The following is an 18,900-nucleotide window of genomic DNA, read 5'->3' as shown; positions in this document are numbered from 1 at the left end:
TATGTAAGACTTCAGCCTGGAGCTGTGGAACAGCACAAACACAAGACACCCAAGAAAGAGAATGATAAATCAACAGAAGCCGCTAAGCAATAGAGTGGAGGAAGGACAAACACATATAAAAAGATATCCGTCACTCATCGAGAAACATACACTGAAGAAAATGAGACTAATCCCTTTTAATTTTCAGAAGGATCTTTCACAGAAAGCAATATTCTGAAATGCTTTGTAAAACTTTTCACAAAACAGATTATTCATGACATGATCAAAGCAAATGTAGTGAAGACAATTGTGGCAGAGGGACGGGGTGGACAAGTATCATGTGTGAGTTCATGTACATAGTCATACATAGGCTATTCTGAGACAGGAATGTTTTTGTGAAATACAAAAACAGACACATCTGTATCCAGACCAAAAAAAAAAAGACAGTTCCTGCTGCAGTTAATTTAGGCGCTACTGAAAGTGCCTATTCTTGTTTTAATAAGGCTCTTAATCCTATATGGCCCTAAAAACCAGGATGTGGTTTTCATGTCACAAGAAATAAGGGTCAGAATGACTGGTTGCCAAAAAAGAAACCAATTTCAATATTCTAAAAAGCCCATTCAGGTGCATTTCTTTGAAACTGTGAGGAGGGCAGGTCTTCACCAGGTGAGATTAAAACAATTACATTGGGCAATGAAATAGTTTGAGGTTTTACATCAAGGTGGTAAAATGAATGAAAGTAACACTGTGTCATTTATCAGCTTAAAATTCAAAAACAAAATTGCCATCACTAACACAGTTGGACATGAAAAGGTGTTTTGCTTCAAGGACAGAAAAATGCAGGGAAGATGCTTTCACATCTGCCATATCCCTTTTAAAGCTTAGGTGAGTTCAGCAGCTTATCTTGTTCCTCATGAAGCCCCATTTACTGAGGCCTGTTGGAAAAAACACTATAGTCAAGACCGACTTGTGAATCACTGTGTAAACCACATTGCAGAATCACTATACTTATTAAAAATCAGGATTCAACAATATCTTCAGTGCAGTTTTAAAATTTCTAAATACAAAACAATGTAGTCCAACAGTAAAGAACTTTGTTTCAAACAGCAGCAGAGTGGAAAGCCCTGCCTTGGGAGATCAGTTTTGTCAGGCATGTACTGACATAACACCAGCCTTACAGCAGGGGAAATGACATTCCAAATCAAATGACCCCAGAGTCTACCATGGAGCAGACAGGTACATTGATATGTACTCTCTTTTTTGTTTTTTTTTTTGGAGATTGTGATCAAGCACCTGGAAAAGCTCAGACAGTAATTACCAGCAATCCTACCTAAATTAAGAAAGTACAGAAATTCAATAAATATTTGATTCAACAGCTTGATGATTATTGTAAAGTATGACACACAAATCCCCTCTGTCATCAGCTGGGCAGAATTCTGGAAGACATGGCTATATTAAGCCCAATTTAAAAACAAATAGTGCAAAAACCACAACACTTCCAGCATTACACAGAGTCAGGCTATTGAGAGCCAGAGAACTGCTATCAGTTTGTACAGGCAATTAAATACCTGTGAAAGAGTGTCATCAGCAAACTGCGATGCAAGTCGGCCGACTTGGGTGGAGAAGTCTTGTGCAAATCTTCAGATGGGGCATCAGGCTTTTCCATTTTCCAGGATGCAATGGAGAATGTTGTGCTTTCTGCAGCATCTACAAAAAGCTCTTGTGTCTACAGCTACAAAAATTTCGCTCCCTTAACTTTTTTGCTGAGTTAACAGACATTTGCAGCTGTTGATAAGGGGTGTCGGCACGAGTGAGCAGCAGGTGATTAGACTACACTTCCATGGTTTCATTCAGACATATCTCATTGCAAACTGCTCAGCAATTTAATTTTTGAAAGGCATGTTTGCATATCGCCAGTATATAGTTTCTACACTTTTACTTTTTTGAAAAATATATTTTTAGCAAATATGTTATAAGAAGGCAAGTGCAATTCTGTGAACTTCAAGTTTGAAAAGCAAGTCACTGAATAGATTTATCTTAAATGAAAAGTGCATACAATGGAGATAGTCTTATCTTAAAATTATTATATAGTCCTCTTACCTATACAGCTTGTAAGTGAGTGCTGAACAATATAAGTAGTCGACAAAGAAATAGAAAAAGAAACCCAAAACATTTAAAAACATATAGGACACCCCGAATGTACAATATCAAACAGAAGACAGGTAAAATGAAATACAGTCTAGTATAAAATGTACCATAAGCTCTTGAAAACACTTGTGCCTGCTGTCTGGCAGTCCAAAACATCCCTGACATTCTAACATCATGCAGACTTCTTCATTAGTCCCAAACTTTACTGATGACTGTTGAGTCAAATACAGTAATAACCACATACTGAAACACCAATATTTCTGAGAGACAAACAGGTATAGTAAAACAACCAGCTACTTCATTTTCCCCAAGACACAGTCATTATGGACAACAGCATGTCTAATTGTCATAAAATGATGTACAGTATGCAAGTATTTGAATGGATGTGCTCACAGCTGCAGGTATAGGATCTGTCTAAAAACTACTAAAGACCCTACAAATAGCAAAATTGATGGGATTGTATTATGTTGTTAATGTCAGGTGCCATTCACTGTGTAACACTGTATACAAAGTTATTCCAACAGTCCAACCTATTTTAAAATTGCCCACCCATTCTTCCAAGCATTCCCCTCGTCTGACAAAATCTGTGTATCAGGCTACAATGCAGCATCTGTTAATATAAATAAAAGCAGAATTTTAACTTTTAGCAGGTTTGTCATTATATAGTAAACGTTATACAGAAATAAAAGTTTATCCTTCTACATGGTCCACTAGGGCTGCAGAAGATAGAGAAAAGTAATTATAAAACATAATATAAAAGAATGTGAAAAAACAGGATACATCTGCAAAATGTCAAAATAACAATTAAATTGATTTAAAAATGAATTGCTGGAATGACACGCTGTTGGGAATGCATTCTTCAGCTCAGTACAATGGCAGCAGGTCAAGCATATTTGATGGGAATAATGTTAGGATTTCAGCCTTAAATTCTTTTAAAAGTTACTCTGCTGCTCTTGTTTATGCTGCTATCTATCTCATTTTACCATTAATCAGCAGGGAGAAGATGAATTCAAATGGGAAATTTTAAATACTGAATTTCGAAGGCTGGCGCCTATACCAACAGCACTTACTATAAGGCAGGAAACATCACTGAACAGGGTGGCTGTCCATCGCAGAGCACACTGATAACAAACCCCAACTCTCAAATATGCACAAGACCAATTTGGAAACATTTCACGCCATCTTTGGGGATGTGGGTGGAAAAATGATGCACACAGGAGGAGAATGTTTAAATTCTGCACTGACAACTGCTGGTACTTTAGTCCAAGGTGTAGGATCCATGGGGTAGCAGAGTTACCCACAGTGTTTTACTATTAATATTAGTACAGTACAGTGAAACTCCTACTTACATGTCCGAAAAAAACACAATATGTCACCATTCTCTACCATAACTATAGACAATAATGTAGTAGAACATCTGAGAAGAAATTATTTTAGTAAAATTACCAATCCGTGCATCATTTAAAAAGTAGCAGGAAATTAACCACACACACACAAAAAAAAAAAAAAAAAGTAAAAAGTCTGAAAAAAAGCATTGGACTGTTAAGCAAAAAGCCACGGTTTCAGTCCTGACTGAGCCACTTAACCTGGTAGAACATCAGCAGTGCAAATATGGAAACCACTGTAATATGCACATGTAACTTAATTCAATTTGGCAAAAAGCATTCTCTAAACACATAAAAGTAAAGGCTGAAACAGCCACAGCAGGATTTACAGTAATCAATAGACAAATTCATAAAATGAATAGTAACTAATAAACTGTAAAAGTTGGATTTACAACTTGTTTCAAACACAGCATTCTTACAGAGAATTCTCCTGAAAATAAAACATTTCACACCTACAAAAACATAACCATACAAATGAAAAAAAATTGCAAAGCCTACCAAAAACACAGCGATATCACAGAGCAAACCTCTCAGCTGTTTATAAACTCTTATGCTCCAAAGCAGCTGCTTTGGAAAGTCACTCTTAAAACTGTCATTTACGAGAGACAAGGACATAAAACAAGATAGATGAATCAAATCATGAAACATGATGAAAACGCAGCTCCAAGAAATGAGACAGCACTGACAGAAAAGCCTAACATCTTACTGTCTATATACAGTAGACAATGTATAAAAACATTAATCTCAAAAACCTGGTCAGTTTAAGAAAGACATATATATATATTATATTATATATGGCAGCACTATTTTGTATAATACATTTTTTACTACTATTGTATATCTTGTTTTGATGCTGTAAGGTATTGTATATTGTGTTGTTTAATTATATCTACCAAGTTATGTATAGGGTAGCGGCATTAAGAGAACTTCCTAGGGACTACTATATGTTACCTGGCTCTAAAGTTCACATTTCAGAGATGTATCCTGTTCCCAGTTTAGCTGCTAAAATGATTGAGAGCTGTCACAAAATTATGATGGCACCCAGGACAAATCTAATGCCATGCAGTAATGTTTTCATTTAGGCACCAAATCAAAGAATCTGTTTAATATTTATGTTAACACTCACAGTGTGTTTACTGAGAAATATAAATTTGTGTAACTATTTACATGCAGAGCAACAAAAGATGTTATCAAATTACACCACTTCTAATTGTGGAGTCAGATTTGCTGACCACAGTAGCTGATCTCCTCGCTGGACCATGTCGATTTAAATGGCTGAAAATTGCTGCCCATGTCACATTTGCTGAATGAGTGCTGACCTTGTTTTTGTCCTTTATTCTGACAGCCAATAGCTCACTGTAAGAAGGGTAAACATCTACAGCGAGTTCCGCCATAAGTTTGCCTTTTTTTTTTTCTTCTTTCCCCCCCATTTGGTCATGGTACATAAAACACACAACATCAGACATATGACCTTCTCTTCTATTTGTGAGGTCCAAAACACCTGCATTCTTCATTCCTTGTTGCTGCATGCTATGCATTGTACTTCCAGGTGAGCATTCATTAGTTGTCAGCTGTTATGCACACAGAGCCTGCCACTGCAACTAAAGACAAATTCAAACCTGTTTGATTTTATTGGAGCGAGTCGCTGGTCACATAGGATTACGCAAATGACTTTACGGGTTGTTGCTGACTGATCCAACTCTCTAAGATTGTGTAAATGAAAGCTATGGCAGAAAAATCACTGGAAAAGTCACTCACTGTGACAAAGCTTTAATGTGACTCTGAACATACTACTTACGTTACTTGATTATAAAGACGAACACACACACACCCAAGTCCTGATCTGCCAATCATCTGTGGTAAAGGAATATTTGCAATAAAATAAACCTACAATCAGTCAAACAACAGGAGATCTACTTAGCCCTCATGAGGTTTGCTTACAGATTATTCACTTTCCTCTGCCATCTGTACAAAACCCCACCTTTGTTAATCAATATTTTAAAAATGTTCCTGCTTTAACTCATAATTAATTGTTTTATGAACAAATGTACCATCGGATGCATTTCATCTAAATGTATTTTACCCAACTCCTTTAGCCCAAACAACATAAAAATCACAGGTACACAGTACAAACACACATGCATTCTCAGCCCTGAGTGGTCCATTTCAGGGTCAGAGAGCTTCCACAGCACTTCACTCAAGTCAGGAAACAACCCTTAACAAGGTACAGACATGTAAAACCACTACGGAAGGTTTACAGGTACCAGTTATCCTAACCTTCATGTTGTTGGGAACATGAGTGGACAACCTATGCAGGCACAGAGGGGAAAAGGCAAACTCCACACAGACAATGGCTGGGCAGGGGATTCAAACTCTCATGAGACAGAAGCATGAACCACTGTACAACCATGCCACCCTGCATAGCACATATTTTTAATGCTGGAATGACTCAGAGTCTTACAGGAAATTAGTGACTGAGACTGGATCAATAATATTAAACTATACAGGTCACCACTAAGTCAACCTGACAGAAAAAGCAAACACCCTTTATTTTACATTGTACAGCACTACAGGTCCACTTAAGACAATACAATAACCTGGTTATTCACAGAAACCTGATTTCCAAAATGCCATGCAAACTCTAGTTCTGGTTAGAGAAATCGGGTTTATGATCTCTGACAAAACTGTCTAAAAGAGGTAGATTTCTCTGTGAATAACCATATTATGTGGCCATATAAACCCGGATAAATGGGGAGGGTTAAGTCAGAAAGGGCATCCGGTGTAAAATTTTGCCAAATCAAATATGCGGACAACAATACAAATTTCCATACCGGATCGGTCAAGACCCAGGTTAATAACGACTGCCACCAGTACTGTTAGTCAACAGGGTGTTGGTGGAAATTGGGCTACCATTAGCCGAAGAAGAAGAAGGAGGAGGAGAAGAGTGGGGAGATGTGTCCGGAGGCAGGGTGAGAGGAGGAAGGTAAAGAGAGTGGAACTGAGGGCAGGAACTTTGAATGTTGGCAGTATGACTGGTAAGGGGAGAGAGTTAGCCGATATGATGGAGAGAAGGAAGCTTGATATATTGTGTGTGCAAGAGACTAAATGGAAGGGGAGTAAGGCCAGGTGGATCAGAGGTGGATTCGAATTGTTCTATCACGGTGTGAATAGGAGGAGAAATGGAGTAGAGGTTATTCTGAAGGAACAGTATGTCAAGAGTGTTTTGGAGGTGAAAACAGCGTCAGACAGAGTAATGATTATGAAGCTGGAAATTGGAGGTGTGATGATGAATGTTGTTAGTGCATATGCCCCACAAGTTGGGTGTGCAATAGATGAGAAAGAAGATTTTTGGAGTGAGTTGGATGAAGTGATGAACAGTATACCCAAGGGACAGAAAGTGGTGATTGGAGCGGATTTCAATGGACATGTTGGTGATGGGAACAGTGGAGACAAGGAGGTGATGGGTGGGTATGGTGTCAAGGAGAGAAATGAAGAAGGTCAGAGGATAGTGGATTTTGCCAAAAGGATAGACATGGCTGTGGTGAATACGTATTTTAAGAAGAGAGAGGAACATAGTGTGACGTACAAGAGTGGAGGAAGATGTATACAGGTAGATTACATCCTATGCAGAAGTGTCAATCTGAAGGAGATTGAAGACTGCAAAGTGATAGCATGGGAAACTGTAGTTAAGCAGCACAGGATGGTGGTCTGTAGGATGACGTTGGAGATCAAGAAGAGGAAGAGAGTGAGGGCAGAGCCAAGGATCAAATGGTGGAATTTGAAAAAGAAAGACTGCAAGGTTGAGTTTAGGGAGAAGGTGAGACAGGCATTGGGTGGTTGTGAAGAATTACCAGACAGTTGGGAAACTACAGTAGATGTAGTAAGGGTGACAGCAAGAAGGGTGCTTGGTGAGACTTCTGGACAGGGGAAGGAGGAAAAGGAAACCTGGTAGTGGAATGGGGAAGTACAGGAGAGTATACAGAGGAAGAGGATGGCAAAGAAGAAGTGGGATAGTCAGAGAGATGCAGAAAGTAGACAAGAGTACAAGGAGATAGATAAGGCGCAAGGTGAAGAGAGAGGTGGCGAAGGCTAAAGAAAAGGTGTATGATGAGTTGTATGAGAGGTTGGACACTAAGGAGGGAGAAAAGGACCGGTGGGCTCTAGAGAGGGACCGAGCTGGGAAAGATGTGCAGCAGGTTAGGGTGATAAAGGATAAAGATTGAAACGTACTCAAAAGTGAGGAGAGTGTGTTGAGCAGATGGAAAGAATACTTTGAGAGTCTGATGAATGAAGAGAATGAGAGAGAGAAGAGGTTGGATGATGTGGAGATACTGAATCAGGAAGTGCAACGGATTAGCAAGAAGGAAGTAAGGACAGCTATGAAGAGGATGAAGAATGGAAAAGCTGTTGGTCCAGATGACTTACCTGTGGAAGCATGGAGGTGTTTAGGAGAGATGGCAGTGGAGTTTTTAACCAGATTGTTTAATGGAATCTTGGAAAGTTAGAGGATGCCTGAGGAGTGGAGAAGAAGTGTACTGGTGCCGATATTTAAGAATAAGGGGGATGTGCAGGACTGTAGTAACTACAGGGGGATAAAATTGATGAGCTACAGCATGAAGTTATGAGAAAGAGTAGTGGAAGCTAGTTTAAGAAATGAAGTGATGATTAGTGAGCGGCAGTATGGTTTCATGGCAAGAAAGAGCACCACAGATGCAATGTTTGCTCTGAGGGTGTTGATGGAGATGTATAGAGAAGGCCAGAAGGAGTTGCATTGCGTCTTTGTGGACCTGGAGAAAGCATATGACAGGGTGCCTTGAGAGGAGTTGTGGTATTGTATGAGGAAGTTGGGAGTGGCAGAGAAGTATGTAAGAGTTGTACAGGATACATACGAGGGAAGTGTGACCGTGGTGAGGTCAGTGATAGGAGTGACGGATGCATTCAAGTTGGAGGTGGGATTACATCAGGGATCTGCTCTGACCCCTTTCTTATTTGCAAAGGTAACGGACAGGTTGACAGACGAGATTAGACAGGAGTCCCCGTGGACTATGATGTTTGCTGATGACATCGTGATCTGTAGCGATAGTAGGGAGCAGGTTGAGGAGACCCTGGAGAGGTGGAGATATGTTCTAGAGAGAAGATGAATGAAGGTCAGTAGGAACAAGACAGAATACATCTGTGTAAATGAGAGGGAGGTCAGTGGAATAGTGAGGATGCAAGGAGAAGAGTTGGCGAAGGTAGAGGAGTTTAAATTTTTGGGATCAACAGTAGAGAGTACTGGGGATTGTGGAAGAGAGGTAAAAAAGAGAGTGCAGGCAGGGTGGAATGGGTGGAGAAGAGTGTCAGGAGTGATTTGTGACAGACGGATATCAGCAAGAGTGAAAGGGAAGGTCCACAGGATGGTAGTGAGACCAGCTATGGTATATGGGCTGGAGACGGTGGCAGTGACCAGAAAGCAGGAGACAGAGCTGGAGGAGGCAGAGTTAAATATGCTAAGATTTGCATTGGGTGTGATGAGGATGGACAGGATTAGAAATGAGTACATTAGAGGGTCGGCTCAAGTTGGACGGTTGGGAGACAAAGTCAGAGAGGCGAGATTGTGTTGGTTTGGACATGTGCACAGGAGAGATGCTGAGTATATTGGGAGAAGGACGCTAAGAATAGATCTGCCAGGGAAGAGAAAAAGAGGAAGGCCTAAGAGAAGGTTTATGGAAGTGGTGAGAGAGGACATGCAGGTGATGGGTGTAACATTACAAGATTCAGAGGACAGAAAGATATGGAAGAAGATGACCCGCTGTGGCAACCCCTAACGGGAGCAGCCGAAAGAAGAAGATAAACCCTTAATCAGGTTACTGTTAACGATTCTATAGCCAGCGCATATCCACTGCACTCTCTCTGCCTGCGCATGCATTAGTGTCTCATTATGCTTTTAGTGGCCACAGGTAGATGTGCCAACGCAATAAATTTCTAGAGGCAAATGTTCAGGTGATTGCCTGATCCTTTCTCCTGGATGAAATAATCTGTTTCAGTATTTCAGAAATCACCAAATATAAGTTGATGAGCTGAATATACAGTGCTAAACTCGGCAGCACAATATCAAAAGTAGTAGGGTAACACATTAAAAATAATGCACAATATGTAGTCCAATTACTTTTTAAAGTAATGAGTGATAGAATGCTGAACGATTTTCAATCTTCTTTTTCAGAACACCAGCACAATACTGTGTCCTTATCACTAAACCCCTATCAACTTTTGAGTTTACAAAGCCATACTTTATCCACTGGCTGGCTTTTTCTTTTTTAAAATAAAGTAGTGCTAATTGCAAGAAGGAGACTTTTATTGTCATTTAATGATTTGCAGCATTTTCAGAATGCTCAGATAAATCAGTTTCAGAATTCTATCTGCAAATTTTGTTGGATGTTTACACTCTGCAATGTGCAAATAGAGATTTTGTGCTTTGAGTTCTTTGGGCACTCAAACCTGTGCGTGCCCTCCTCCTGTGCTATCAACAAATACTGTCAGCAGACAAATGATGAGCTATGTGCTACTGTCAGCTGCTGTTTCCAGTGACATTGTTTTACACACTGCCACTTGCATCATGGGACCCACTGTGATCACATCCTACAATAATTTCCTACCAGTAGGAGTTGGCAAGCAGCTCAAAGCATAACATCTCCACAGATCACTGGCCAGCCTACAATCAGGTAAATTAACACAAAACAATCAGTAGTGGTGCAATAATCATTTTCCTTGTGTCTTGTTACTTGTTCACTGACAAAAGGCACAAAAGTTTGGATTATAATACATAACAGAATTGAACTTCAGCCTATTCTGTGTACAGTTCACTACTTCATAAACTGGTATATACCATGGGAAGGTGGAAAGCTGCATGTTCAACGAAAATTGTACTGCCATATATACCTCAGCAGGACATTTACAGTAAGTGGTGGTAGAGCATAAATGCTGTGATACAGAACTGAAAAGAGCACCGGATTAGAAGCCAGACAGACAAATATTTGTTCGGTTGTATCTTGTTTGCTTCAGAAAGTTAAGCAAATTACAACAGAGATAATGAACAATGGGATCACAAAAACGGGTTAGTGTTATGGGGCACAGAGATAGGCATGTTGCCAGTATTTCAACTGAATGAAACCCACAGCAATGTCCTCTAAAAAGAGAATGCAACTGAATGAAGCAATGACCAAACTTATCCTGATTAACCCCAAGTAGCTCTGTTTCTGCATATCCTACTCTGTGAGCTTAACACAAGTATGGGTTCAAAGAACATTTCTCTGTTTGGTGTTTGAGAGAGAGAAGGCAATATTTACATAGGCAATAATGGAATAGTCTTAGCTCTAAAAGGGTACAGCTTAGTCAATCAGAATTAAACTGCAGAAACTCTAAAGTAGATAAAAGTGGTTGATCACTCCAGCCCTAATTAAACAGTTAAATACAACCCATGGATTGGGTCCTGCAGTGCGGACAGGTCATCAACTTATTTATATGCTCAGGAAACATTTAAGGTTCATTACTTTTTCAACCCTGACATTCAAGTTTGAATTCTGTGTCCAAAACTTGGCGTTACTACTATGTCTACGTATATTTCAAACCACTGATAATTAGGCACCAATGCATCTAGGCTTTGCCTATTACAGGGCTATTAGTTTTCAAAACAGTTTTTTTTTTTTTAAATTATACTTCATTTACTACAGTAGAACAATCATTAAGGAAAGGCAGAGCTCAGTGTTCTGTTCATCCCCAAGGATGGCTGGTCCTGTTTCTTCATTAAGCTTTTGGTCAAAATACTCTTCATACCAGGAACCGTGAACTTGTGTTACACATCCCACACCTCATTCACACAGTTTAGAGGCCCTTTCTGTTGTATTCAAACATGATTTTATAGAGCTAAACCACTGTTTCCTAACTGTTCTTGAATTTTCCTCCTAAATATCTTTCTGATAATCTCCTGAAAGACGTACTAACACAATTATAATACATTATTATACAGAATGCTCAGAGCATCAAAAAACACACTATTAGTACTCTTTATATTTGACTTCATTACTAACATAAGACAATAATGATCAGTAGTTGTTTTAGAATAAGAGTATGAGAAGTAATTCAAGTAACATGTGAATTAACTGCTTAAAGAGTTAGTCTTTTACAAATGATTTTCTGTGTGAAACTTTGCTCTGGAAGGAATTCAAACTATATACAGAAACATGAAATAAGCCAAGTAGTCCCACATTCTGACCTGTCTAATAGGACTGAGATTCAGTGTCCAGGAAGTCTGCAGAGGATGCACATTACCATCTCAGCTAATGAGGAGCAATTCTAAAAATTAAATCTGCTCTTTGTTTGGCTTTTGCCATGTGTAAAAAAAAATGGAGATGGACTCTTGCTTTCTTAAATATATCAATCCAAATTCATATTTGACAAAATATGAGAAGATCACTTACTTAGTATTAGGGCTGTGCACAAGTAGTCAAATAAACGGTTAACCATAGGGGGAGATATGATTCAAATACTGACATTACCCTCCAGGTATTCTATTCTTGACACATGGTGGAATGTCCAACACTGCCAATGTCTACGAAAAAGTAGTATCAGGTTTGGCAGTATATTGAAACAGAAAGCAACAGCATCGCTATGCACAAGACCTGCAATGCTAAACTTTCTTCCCATAATACAACCAGTACAGTGGCCAATCATATGAGGCTAAATCATTCTGTAATAACTCGAGTCAACAGACCATCAGAAGCAACTGGCTAGAACTGCATTTACTAGCGCACCTTGAAAATGTGATTCAGCCTGTGCAGAAAAAAAATATTGGAAACATGAGAGTGAAGGACATGCTGCCCATTTGGTTTGTGAAAGGAAGAGCTTTAGAGTGCTACTGAATTATGCTGAGCCAGAGTATAATGTACTCACCCAAAAAGACATCACTAAGAGGGCCAAACAGCAGTTTAAAGTAATAGCAACGGCCACAAAAAATAAGCTCTAACCAACAAAGTATGTGCATCCACAATGGAGTTCTTTATGACAATCACCTGTCATTACATACAAGATGACTGAAAATTGAAATGTGCAAACTAGAAAAACGACACACTGGACAAAACACTGCTGATCATCTTGCCACAGCCATCGATGCCTGGGATCTTCCAAACAAACAGCTCATGCTGACATTAAGTAAATTCTTTAATACACTTTGGTTAAGAACATGTTTAAGTTTTGTTGTGTATTTGTTTAAATTCTCGAATAAACACATTTCGTTAACACTATACCTTTCTATGCCTCAGACAACATGCGGTCCAACTAGTGGTGAAACACTTTGTTGCTGTTTTTGATATTTTGCAGTAAACCAAATATCCACAAGTTCACTCTTGCTAATATTCCAATACCAACATTTATCACATTGCACATCCCTAATTGGTACATCATTGTATACTTCAAACAGATTCAGAAAGATCAGGCTGACTAGCTATGAAAAGGCTAAAAACATAAAAGTGATGTCATTGATGACAACTGTGTTCAAATATTTAAAAGGAGAGTAAAGAAAAATGTGAAAAATAACCATAACATAGTAGTCAAAGTAAGTAAACAATTTGCAGAGTTAATGATTACTTAAGAGATTATGCATTCATCTGATGAATTCTGCTAGACATTGCAGGTATTGTCATACCATGACAAAATATGCATTACAAAAGGTTCAGTAAAATGATGGAACATTTTTTGACATTAAATGAAGTCATATTTTCAAATGCATCATAATAAAACAAAAAAAAAAGAGTTATATTATTCTGCTGGGAATGAGGCAAGTTACCTTTTTCCTCATTCTAGCTACCTTTGAAACAAGGCTGGGGGGGTCTGTGTGAATTTTCAAGTGAAAGGATGAGGGTGACTTGTTCAAGTCAGGTGTATACTAGCAATAAATGTCATTTGTGAGGGTAATGTTTGAGTTACAGTGGGCATGACTTTTTCACTTCACTGGCTGCTAAAGCTAATAGTAACACTTTGGTGACAGAATAATTGGGGGCAGGGTGGGTTAGTCTTAATGGCAGATTTCTAACTTTCTCGTGACCCACAGGTTAAAAATGGTCTGTTAAAGGAATATCTAGGGGTAAGTTGTGCATCTACTTTAAAAAAGAAGGCTGATGTAGCAACATATCTGATAAATTTCAGCTCAAACCTCACAAACTGACATACCATTCCCAAATCAAAACGACTTTACACAGTGTGAAAAGGAAGATAATGTACAAAACTAATTCTAATGGATTAGAAATTATTCCTGAAACAGATAACCAGGAGCACCACATCACTTTAAGGAGAAGCCACCTTGTTAGACTTAGTCAAAGAGTGAAGAATAAAGCATTTCTGGAAGTCACAAAGCAGCTAAGAATACAATTAGTGCCTCTGCAGGGCTTTTGTACCCTTGGCTTAAGAAAGACAGCAATCTGAAATGTTACAGAAGCACAGCAGCTCAAAGTGAGTAATAACAATTAAAAAATAGTACTACAAGATATTGATTCTAAAGTGGAAATGACACATCCACACATGAATGCTGTAATAATTGTTTTAATAATATAAATGAAGTAAACATCAACATTTATTGTCACTTGTTTAGTTAAACACTATTAGAAAATGGTGAAAATCCAAAATCAATGTTAAAAAAAGAAAAAAAACAGCTTTAGTTAGAAGGTAAACATGTCTTCAATACAATATATCAGCAAAGGAAAATAAAAAGTAATAAATTGGCAAATTGTAAAATTAGACTGCATGCTTTTATAAAACCAAAACTCAAAGAATCAACAAAGTATTATGTGCTACCAGCAAAACCACAGATACCAAAATAATTTCAGCTCTTCACATGCACAGAATGGACATCCCTGCTGTTAAGAGTTCTAGCTGGAGGTTTCTTATTTAGAAGTCAGATTCCTCAGTCAGTAGAGCATGTCACCTTATTGGATAGTTTGATCCCAATTTAGTTCAGAATAAATTACAAATTCTTAGCACTGTGTATTTAACTTTAATGAAAAAGTCAGCAAAATGTGTAGACTACAGTGGATTTAGTAAATCTTGACTCCAGCACGTTTCTCCCCCTAACTTCTTACTACATATTATTTACACCCAGACCTTGATATATTATACAAAACAGGGGGTGAGCACACCAGCCTTCTACCCTCGGACATCTACGGTGAAACTGCAGCCCAGATAGTACCAGTGTAAAGTTCAGATTCTCTTCCCTTGTCTGCATGGTGATTTTTCTTCCCCTCTATGAGTTCCCGATTATTCTTTGAAAGATGTGTGTGTGTTAGCCTAATTCGCAACACTAAACTAGCTCTGTGTGTATGCTCTGCACTAAACTGGCACCCCAAACACCTCCCTTATGTAAAGTTCTGGCAATACAGGCTCTGATACCAGGGTGCTTGAGTTGCTTTAAGCATCAGGTTTGAAAATATACCAATATAAATTAATACGGTGAGGATCTTAGTGAAAAAGACTAATGTAGCAGGGTAGTAGCTGGCTTCCTTTACTTACTCCTCCTCATGGTTACCTCTCAAGAGAACTAATTTGGAATGTTAAAAACAAAATAAGCTAAAAGGATAAAGTGGATAAAGAAAACATCTGTGTACTAAAAGTGTGAAAAATAGGGGTCTGTATCGAAGGAGTGACACTTCATAGGAGTGACATAAATACCGTATTAAAGGAGTGACATTTTATTGGAGTCACCTACCACACACAACTGAAAGTACGGTCGCCAAAAAAATCATTGCTACCACTTGGGATGGTTGGTTGGATGGTTGTCACTCCTTTGAATAGGACCAGAAAAGAAAAAAAGAAAAATTTATATCTGAAGTTTCACTCCTTTGTTATGTCACTCCTATGACATTTCACTCCTTTGAATAGGACCAGAAAAATAGTAGTCATTTTTCTTTAAATTTGATTACACCAATAAAACCTAAAAAATTGGTCATTTATGATACTTCAAACCTTCCAGTTAAGTCAAAGCTCAATTAATAGCAAGAACAGACTTTGAACAACAGAAGTGGTTTGAAACTAAGACTGTGACCATTGCAAAACTTCATGACCTGAGCTATGTACCTCTTGGACTAGTAGATTCACTGTGCACACACAGTTTTGTGAATGTCTCATCTGCTGTTTACCAGGATGTTGTGTTTGAAGTTTTTTTTCCTTTGTTATGAAACAGTCATCATCATAATGGTCCCAAATTCTTTTCAAAAGGAAGCAGCAAAAAGCAACAAAAGTTGTGTTTTGTACTTTAAAATCAAAATACTCAAAGGATAATTTATGACTTTAAAGGAGTGCTAATTCAAAGAAGTAAAGCTGGCTGCACAAATTTAACAATATTTGAAATACCTAATGTATTGTAAATTAAAAACAGCTATTTACTACAGTCAGTCTGCTTTCTCAGCCAGGTTAAACAAGCTGAATAACCTGTTCGCCACTCTACTGCTACACACACATTCAGATTAATCCAAATGCAGTCTCTATATAAAGTTTTCACAACATAGAAAAAAAATGCTTTGCGTCTGTCTATCCATTTTCCTAACCCACTTATCCAGGGTAGGGCTACGGGGCAGCTGGAGCCTATCCCAGCAGTCATTGGGCACAAGGCAATACCACCACATGGACTGGGCACCAGCCATTTCAGATCCATATCAGTGAATAAAGCACTATGACACAGAGGTATATCAATTTAATATTCAAAACGGCACTCCAACAATACACCTGTAACATCAAGACAGAGTGCTACAATTCAGATTAAACCAGGCCAAAACAAGCAAAGCCGTTGATCTATAATGGAGTGCTTCAACTGTAAGCCTTGCAAGAAGGATATTTTGCACAAGCCAGTACCCGTTTTGTACATTATACACATGCGCAGGGGTTTGTTCACTTATTATATACAATTATTTGTTTTAGCTTTACCAAATTAACTGGTGAACATTCATATCTTTAGCCAAAATTACAAATTTTTCCTCAAAATGTAGCAGCAGTCTGCTGAAATTGAGGAAACATTAAATCAAATGTTCTAACACCACCAAATAAAACCTTTCTAAGTATGCCTGCTGTGAGTTAAACAAGTGGACTGACAAAACAAATCCTTATATTCATTTCTGTGAGAGGACATGCCTACCATTGCCTACGTATAGCTGTGTAACATAAAGCAAGACTGGAGAAAGGATGAGGATCAAGACTTTCAAAAGAAGTGATAAGGTGACTTACTTTCAAAGCCAACAAGTATTAATTATATCAGGGTAAAAGGAGACAAAAAGTGAAAGACTAATAAGAATATGCATGATAGACAGTTAATCACCAACTACAAAAAGATAGCTACTGTTCCTGCTGAGGACCCCTCACTTCCAAACAAACAACAAATTCAAATGAAAGTCTGGCAAAAGAAACAACAAGCAGCCAAATGTACAGAGATAATCAGAGGTGCCATAATGTTCTTAATCATTTACAAGCACAACATCTCTCCTTTTAACACAATAACCCTATCACACTTTTAGACCCACATGGTAAAGACCAAGTGTTCTGTTACAGCTGTAGTATTTTCTTTCTGTCACAAAGAAGGGCATCATGGCTAAGAAAAGACAACTCCCTAAAGATTCATTTCATTTTACACATACAACTGGGCTTCACCTGCAGACTTTGTAATGTTAAAGTCTGCTAATAACAACATTCATCTAAAATTATGGTGAGTATGAACACATGAATTGACTTAATCGAATAAATAAACAACCTAAAACACAAAAGCAAAAAAAGCAAACTGGCACTGAACTTTAATGGAAAAAATTCCTTTTTTTTCTTTTCACTCAATCAAACAATACAGCAATATGGTCCATGAGTTTAAAAAAATCCATCCAACTAAATAAACACAGGCTGCTTCTTCTACCCAAAGAAGTGATGTATAAGCAAGAGTGCCCAATGTGGTTCCTCATAGTAAAACATATTAAAACAGCAGCACACAGGAGACAAACACTTGGCAACAGTGTTAAAGAATTCTTGCCAAATTCTACAAAATTCTTGGCTCACTCCTTGGACAGAGAAATCAATTTATTTAGATTAATGCGCTATAAGATATTCTTTCGCTATTGAGATTTGGGAAGTGGTTTCAGATTCTTCGTCTTCGTGTAAATGATGTTGTATATATAGTACAATACCACAGCATTCTCACCTTTACAGATCAATAACCACCATATGCAGAGGAGAATTTCCAAGTTCCTGGAAAACACAACTAACCACAGGAGTTCAACAAATCAACTATTGTCAAGAATACCCCCTCATAGGTTAATGATAAGAATCAGTTAGAAAAGATTAGTGTGCACCATCTCCAAACACCTAGTCCATACTAACAGACAGAAAAGCGAACTGGAACTACATTTTTGACCACTAAAAATGTGTCGTTTTAAAAATGCTCCCCAAAGTGTTCAGTTGTGCACATTTATAAACGTTACGTCTTATGCAGCAGTTTGGATGGGGAAAAGGGAGCTTATTAAGAATGTTAATGTATGATTACTTGTGATCAGCCGCCGACTTTAATTTTGTACTCTGTCATCTCATCTTTAAGATGGGTATACAGTAGTCCTTTCCTACCTTCTAAGCAACTGCCGATGTACTATGCCCAGTATTTATTTATTTTGTCAGGGCTCACAGGATATAACTTCTAAAGCTTTGAAACTCTTATCCTTGTTTGTATCCTTTAAAAGCAGTTGAACTTCATCTTTGTTAGGACAGAGTTTTAATTTATTTATTTCTCATTCTTACAGCATTTCAATTTACTTTGGGTTTGTTCTGAAATCAAGTAGTATTCTTAGCTGACAAATCATGCATGCTCAATGGGAAAGATTTATGCATTTTTAGTATTCCATTGTGGATAATAAACTGGGGGGGGGGGGGCTTTGGGGAACACCTCTGAAAAAGGCTGGACTAAGCCTAAAACCAAAGTACTGTGTTCACCCCATCGCTGTTTTGCACTATTGTTATAGGTTGAAAAAATAAGGTCTTAATGATTTCATTTAAATGGTCAAAGTTTGTCCACTCTCTACTCACTATCCTTTCTTCTGGCCAATGTTTATTAAGTACTGCAAAAGAAAAAAGTTAGGAAACACATTAGCCTAACAGTCTCTACCATTAACATGATGAATATGTTCAAGTATTTTACTTAAGTGATGCTTATGAACGTCTGGAGAATGATTGTTCTTATTCCTATGTTGTATATTTATATTGATACTTATTTTTGGGGGTTTCATTAAATTTCTTGTATACTGGATTATAAAGTAAAAGGACAAGACCTACAAAGACTGATTTTTTAATTTTAACTGTAGTACTAGGGTGTTGTACCGTGTTAGCCATTATGAATGTAGAG

General features: G+C 38.0%; 1 protein-coding gene across 3 annotated transcripts in view; it reads right to left on the bottom strand.

Moving 5' to 3' along the window:
- LOC114647335 (MOB kinase activator 2-like) overlaps positions 1 to 18,900 on the bottom strand; it is a 254,024-nt gene that overhangs the window by 100,270 nt on the left and 134,854 nt on the right. The window contains exon 1 of one of the 3 annotated variants that reach the window (XM_028796026.2): positions 1,548 to 1,689. The exons of the other annotated variants lie outside the window; for them this stretch is intronic. Coding sequence (XP_028651859.1) covers positions 1,548 to 1,645 — 98 coding nt within the window. The 5' untranslated portion in view covers positions 1,646 to 1,689. Of the gene's footprint in view, positions 1 to 1,547; positions 1,690 to 18,900 lie in introns of those variants that run through there. 3 annotated transcript variants of the gene reach the window in all.

Source organism: Erpetoichthys calabaricus, chromosome 2, assembly GCF_900747795.2.
Source record: "Erpetoichthys calabaricus chromosome 2, fErpCal1.3, whole genome shotgun sequence".
NCBI classification, from domain to species: Eukaryota; Metazoa; Chordata; class Cladistia; order Polypteriformes; family Polypteridae; genus Erpetoichthys; species Erpetoichthys calabaricus.
The sequence above is the reverse complement of the archived record's forward strand: the minus strand, read 5'-3'. Positions and strand labels throughout refer to the sequence as shown.